Source organism: Staurois parvus, unplaced genomic scaffold (assembly GCF_062004578.1).
Source record: "Staurois parvus isolate SC_StPar_1 unplaced genomic scaffold, SC_StPar_1.0 ptg000734l, whole genome shotgun sequence".
Classification (NCBI taxonomy): domain Eukaryota; kingdom Metazoa; phylum Chordata; class Amphibia; order Anura; family Ranidae; genus Staurois; species Staurois parvus.
In genome coordinates, this window is record NW_028318530.1 from 1,025,312 (window position 1) to 1,032,211 (window position 6,900).

At 38.2% G+C, this 6,900-nt stretch overlaps 1 protein-coding gene across 1 annotated transcript; it reads left to right on the plus strand.

Annotated features, from left to right (window-relative positions):
- Positions 1–318: 318 nt before the first annotated feature.
- On the plus strand, positions 319–4,454 carry PHOX2B (paired like homeobox 2B). Its single transcript, XM_089654002.1, has 3 exons — positions 319–800; positions 2,439–2,626; positions 3,098–4,454. The coding sequence occupies exons 1-3, from the start codon at positions 560–562 to the stop codon at positions 3,545–3,547; spliced, it is 879 nt and encodes a 292-aa protein (XP_089510128.1). The 5' UTR covers positions 319–559; the 3' UTR covers positions 3,548–4,454.
- The last annotated feature ends 2,446 nt before the right edge of the window (positions 4,455–6,900 follow it).

Consider the following 6,900-nt stretch of genomic DNA (forward strand, 5'->3'; position numbering starts at 1 on the left):
CATCTCAATTTATTGCCCAAGGTATATATGATGGGTTGAAATGGCTTAAAAGCTGGGGGAAATTGGATGAGGGAGAATCGTCACCCAACTTTCATTATTTGCACAGAGTGTGATTGAATTAAAGGGCAGGGAGCTGGTTAGAAGGGAGGATGGAGGGCTCGCTACGTAATGGTGTGCTATTAAATTCTAATTAGAGATGCAGGGAATCAATGATAGGGAGGTTGGACAGCTAAGGTCCCCCCAGTGCCAGCCCAATAGACTGATGAGTTATTGTCATGTAAAAAGCGCCAGCAATAAGACCAACCGCTTTGCTATTGTCCAAGTGGAAAGAGCCAAGTTTATTATGAGCACTATATGCTCTAGAGACCTCAGGCAAGGCATCTCATAGGAGGCTTTTTCATAAAACGAGGCTCTGCTGCTAGTAAGGAGGCCAGTGCTGAAGCAGGCGTGGAGCAGAGCACATCAGCAGCAGCACCATCAGCACCATCAGCACCTCCACCTCCTCCTCCAGCCTAGTCCATTTCTTGCCCTCTTTGGTCAGCCTTCCAGAGCCTTTTCAATGTATAAAATGGAATATTCTTACCTCAATTCCTCTGCCTACGAGTCCTGCATGGCTGGCATGGACACCTCCAGCCTGGCATCCGCCTATGCAGACTTCAGTTCCTGCAGCCAAGCCAGTGGCTTCCAGTACAACCCCATCAGGACCACTTTTGGGGCCACCTCCGGCTGCCCGTCCCTCACCCCCGGATCCTGCAGCCTTGGCACTCTCAGGGACCACCAGAGCAGCCCCTATGCAGCAGGTAAGTGGCTGCGAGGAGGAAGAGCCCCTTCTCCCCTCGTATATACAGAGCCTTGATTGCATTTGAAAATGGAAATGTGTTTAGTATTTACCAAACCAAATTTGCTTACACAAATGAAAGAATTTATCACGTTACCAGCGATTGCAGGCGAGGCGTAATTCACTTACAGGGTTACACTATCCGAGTCACACCCGAACCGCCAACAAAATTATCCGAAGCTGCCAAAATGATCGGCATAATTTATTTACTCCGGGATGAGAGGAAAGCTGAGCGAATAATTCAATCACCCCCGAGAAAAACTCATCATGGCGCAGCCACTGTCCTAAAACCGGGCCACTCTGCTGGACACCGACACCGACACCCTGCACACCTACCGACACCGCTCCTGGACATGCCCGAGCCCCACACAACCCTCCGCCTCACCCACAACCACATAGATAGATAGATAGATAGATAGATAGATAGATAGATAGATAGATAGATAGATAGATAATTGATGGATAGATAGATGATAGATAGATAGATAGATAGATAGATAGATAGATAGATAATTGATGGATAGATAGATAGATAGATAGATAGATAGATAGATAGATAGATAATTGATGGATAGATAGATGATTGATGGATAGATAGATGATAGATGATAGATAGATAGATAGATAGATAGATAGATAGATAGATAGATAGATAATTGATGGAAGGATAGATAGATAGATAGATAGATAGATAGATAGATAGATAATTGATGGATAGATAGATAGATAGATAGATAGATAGATAGATAAAAAAAAACGCATGGATGGATACATAGATAATTGATGGATAGATAGATAGATAGATAGATAGATAGATAGATAGATAGATAGATAGATAGATAGATGAAAAAAAACGCATGGCTGGATACATAGATAATTGATGGATAGATAGATAATTGATGGATAGATAGGTAGATAGATAATTGATGGATAGATAGATAGATAGATAGATAGATAGATAGATAGATAGATAGATAGATAATGAATGGATGGATAGATAAATAGATAATGGATGGGTAAAAACATAGATAGTGGAGATATAGATAGATAAATAGATATATAATTAATAGATGGGTAAAAAATATAGATAGTTAGTGGATGGATAGATAGAGACAGATAGATAGATAGATAGATAGATAGATAGATAGATAGATAGATAGATAGATATAGATAGATAGATAATAGATTTGGCATATATGTATAACATGATATTTTATATTTGAATACATATTGCTATAGCTCTTCGTAATTTTAGTGTTATAAAGTATCGTTTTGTCTTGTTTTTATTATTCTGATACAAATATATACATACACATAATGTTTTGGTACACTGCAAGTTTTACTTTTTATTTTTTCTTTTGTTTCCTTTTTTTTCCTTTTCTTTTTTTATTTTCTTTTCTTTTTTCTTTTCTTTCCTTTCCTTTCTTTTTTTTCATTGAGTTAATGATTGATCAGCTGAATTACAAAAACATGTACACTACTATACTAATCCTGTATTTGTTGCTCTGGTGACATTTTTCTGTAGTATTTTGACATTTGTGTCTCTGCATTGCTCCTATTACAATAACCCCGGTGCTCTGGTGTCTTTGCTGTCTCACAGTGCCTTACAAGCTGTTCACTGATCACGGAGGACTGAATGAGAAGAGGAAGCAGAGGAGGATAAGGACCACCTTCACCAGTGCCCAGCTCAAAGAACTGGAGAGAGTGTTCGCTGAGACCCATTACCCTGACATCTACACCCGGGAGGAGCTGGCCCTAAAGATAGACCTGACTGAGGCCAGAGTGCAGGTATGTGCATAGTCCTGACGTCTTCCTGAATGTGAAGGGTCATCATTTACCACTAGAAGGGGTCTCTATACTGGCTAGCAGTCTTCATTATATATAGACACACACACACATATATATATCTATATACATATATACTGTATACTCTTCACTAAATACTAGCATTATCAGCTTCGATTATATAATAGTATCTACTCTTTAATAAACTTTGTGTTCAGATGTGAATATGTGTTGGGCTTTCTCTTATAAACGGGCACAAGGAGCTATGATGCATAACAACCAATCAGAAATCAATATTTACTGCCCATTAATTATGGCTTTTATTAAGTAAATGCTGCGTTGTATATTTGGCTGTTGGGTATGTGGATGTTCTTCATCTAATGAAGGCTTTTATTTTGTCTCCCCCCCCCACTTCCTATATTCTGTCTCCATGCCTCATCATCCCCCCATGGCACCCTCATGCCCTCCTCCCAGGTCTGGTTCCAGAACCGCCGGGCCAAGTTCCGAAAACAGGAGAGAGCAGCAGCTGCTGCGGCCGCGGCAGCCAAGAACGGCTCCGCGGGGAAGAAGTCAGACTCCTCGCGGGAGGATGACAGCAAAGACAGCAAGATCACCGACCCTGACAGTACTGGGGGGCCAGGTAACAACCCTAACCCCACCCCGAGCTGCGGAGGGGGCCCCAGCCCTACAGGCTCCCAGGGCACAGGTGGGCCCCAGGACCAAGTCAAAGTTGGAGTGCAAGGTGCTAGCCTGTCATCAGCGTCGGTGGTCGGGGGCACTGGAGGGGCACAAGGCTGGGCCACTGGTCCAGGGGGCACCATCACCTCCATCCCTGACTCCTTAGGAGGTCCATTCGCCAGCGTCTTATCATCTCTGCAGAGACCCAATAATACCAAAACCAGCTTAGTGAAGAGCATGTTTTGAACTGGCCCACCAAGGGCATTAGTCCAGCTGCCTGTACTCACAATGACCTGACCACAAGGACTGCCAAGGACAGCTCAGCACCTGTATAGGTGGCCCATGATGAGTGCAGACTTCAGCACGAAGGACCACTAACTGCTACCAGCCACCAGGTGTGGCCAGGGTGCCAGTGGGCACAGCAGACCCAATGTAGACTGCCTGAACCATCCATGCCAATGGTGTGTACAGAGACCGGCCCAGGGCAGAGCAAGGCTCCCCCAAGTCCTGCTGCCTCTGTGACCATCATCTACTTGCCCTGGACTGCCACCTCTCCACTGCCCACCCCCCCAGTAATCTATTTATTTATCACAATGATTTGCACTGTGTTGCAGGCACTGCCTGTCTCCTACAGGACTGACACATCTCTTCCAGGTGAAATAATGACCTATTTATTACTTGTTTCGATTTAAAAAATTGTTTTTTTGTTTTTTTTATTATTATGATTAATATTATTATGATTTCATGGCACAAAGAATCTAGCTATTAGTTGTATGTTGGAGGTATGCTTTCTATTTTCTGTGTCTTTCTACAGCAGTGTTCTGTGACAGTCGTATGGTGTTTATAGGAGTACACATTTGTCGACAATTGTTGGAGTAAATAATGTGTTCAATGTCTTTATGGGGATAGAGAGGATCTCAGTGGCTCCTGTTCTGTTTGTTGGATCACTGGATCCTTCCACACTTTCTGTTTTGTTCCGGCCCAGCTGCATGTCGTCTGTTCTTCTCCATCACCTTCTCTCTGTGTAGCTCTATGGATGCTGAGAAGGGGCGACCCCCACCCCCCACCTTCACATGGGCGCTGTTTTCCAGCACACGAGTGTGCCATCTCCTTGATTGTTCATAATAAAAAGGAAGAAAAAAAACCTCAACAAGTCCTTTGTGTCGTTGTGTCTACACGGATCGAATACAGAAACCTGCTGGTGGCAATATACAGCAAATCCTACTTCTGCCTTCTGTTTTTACCATTCACAATCAACCACATACATTTTTTCATTTATTATCATTTTACATTTATAAAAAACAGTATATGAATATAAAAAAAGAAAGGAAGAAAGATCAACCACATATATATTTTCATTTATTATAATTTTATATTTATAAAAAAAAGTAAATGAATGCATTTATATTTATATATATATATATATATATATATATATCAATATTAATTCTGTATATTTATATAAATATATATATATATATATATATATATATATATATATATATATATATAATATTATATAAAAATCTGTGTGAAGAAAGAAAGAAAGAAAGAAAGAAAAAAAGAAAGAAAGAAAGAAAGAACGAACGAACACATATATCTTTTCATTTATTATAATTTTATAAAAAAAAAAAGTATATGAATGCATGAGAGAGAGAGAGAGAGAGAGAGAAGAGAAAAAAAGAAAAAGAAAAAGAAAGGAAGAAATACATTTTTGTTTAAACAGAATTACAAGTGTTTAAATATTCATTGAAGTATTACTGTTTTAAGTATTTCACACATCTGTAAAAAAGTCAAAGTAGTAGCCAGATATTACATGGGTGATAGAATGATACGTAGATCATTTTTTGTTCATACAGAACCACAAAAAAAATTATATAGAGAGAGAGATTTTTTTAACAGATGTTGGAAAAAGTGTATCCAAAAATTGTAATTTAGATGTTTATATAATATATGCTGTATATGTAAATATTTGTGGTATTGTATTAACAATAAAAATCGATCTACTGTATGTATCATAAGTAGAGGAGAGAAAGCAAGAAAGAAAGAAAGAAAGAAAGAAAGAAAGAAAAAGAAAGAAAGAAAAAAATTGACGGATAGATAAATAATTTTTTTTACCATTAACACACAACTATACATATATTAATGTACATATTGCCATGTGTATACTACTTTGACACACACACACATACATATATATATATATATATATATATATATATATATATATATCATATAAATAATGTCTCCAGTTACTTACCACACAACCAGCAATAATTGATAATCATAGTGTTATACTCTATCCACCGTTCAATTGTGAAGTCGCAGTTTATATTACAAACATATCTATACACCCAATATTATATTATATTAATTATATTATATTATATGTTATAATGGTTATATTATGTTATAGGCGTTACGGAAAGACTAGATTTGTGTGATTTATACATTTTTGATGCATTTGATATTGTTTCTGCGGTGTGATATCTTGAGATCCGACGCTACCAATCGGAAAGACAATCGTCTCCTATGAAGAGTCGGCCGGGAAGTGAAGATTATGGTCGGCAGAGGATTTGACTACATCGCAAGGATGGAATGCGGGTCTGTCAGTGTAGGAGCCCCCACCCATCTCATTCCATGACACCGCCAGACACTAGAGGGAGGGCTATACACAGCAAACATAGGGGACGTACAACTGCACCTAATGGAAAAATAATAACAATAATCATAGTTACATAACGAAATAGTAACAATAGTAAAACAGTACGAATAATAATCAATCAGAATTACCTAATGTAATAATAATAGTAATAATAATTATAAATAATAGTAATAATAATAATATTTTAATTCATTAGGTTGGTAATATTAATAATATACTTCTTCTTATTTATTATTATTATTATTAATAATAATAATAATAATATTATGATTAATATGCAAGCAGAAGATTGGTGAAACAGTTTTTCCTCATCCTGGAATATCCATTATTGGACAATGAGCCCCCATCGATGTCTCAGTTCACTCACATTGTGATCAGGTTTCCTCCATCCATACACTGACAATTGTTAGCATCTACACCACTACAGATACATGCCTTTGTCTTCCCTATGGCCCGGTGTACTGGTAAAGTATATGTAGAAGGTACATTTCCATCACAAGGTGTTGGTATCTTCTAATAAGTAGCGTTTAGCTGTCAGAATATTTGACATTAGTAATAAATGACAATGTAGCCCAGGATAAGGCACAGACAGTAGGGGAGATTTAAGCTGGCCATACACGTGTAGATCTTTGGATCAGAATATTCCTACGAAAATTCTTTGAACATTCCCTGAATGGATGAATGTCCTCTGAAAATGGCCCTTTGCTTTTAACATTCGAGTTTAAAATGAATGTAATTTCTGAACAATAACCACATTAACTGACCGAAAATTCGTTTGATCGAGGAAAGTTTTACTTTGTGCCCCTTTTAATTTTCCCGTCACTGCGGTTGCAAACTATTAGAAAATCAAAACGAATAGTCTTTGAAACAAAAAATTTTAGAACAAAAATCTATACGTGTATGGCCAACTTTACTAAATCTGGAACACTCAGAA

Bases quoted from the DNA above. Each gene is read 5' to 3' on its own strand.
- PHOX2B (XM_089654002.1), top strand. From the start codon at position 560: ATGTATAAAATGGAATATTCTTACCTCAATTCCTCTGCCTACGAGTCC. The intron at 801-2,438 runs GTAAGTGGCTGC...GCTGTCTCACAG, and splicing joins GAGCAGCCCCTATGCAGCAG to TGCCTTACAAGCTGTTCACT. The intron at 2,627-3,097 runs GTATGTGCATAG...CCCTCCTCCCAG, and splicing joins TGACTGAGGCCAGAGTGCAG to GTCTGGTTCCAGAACCGCCG.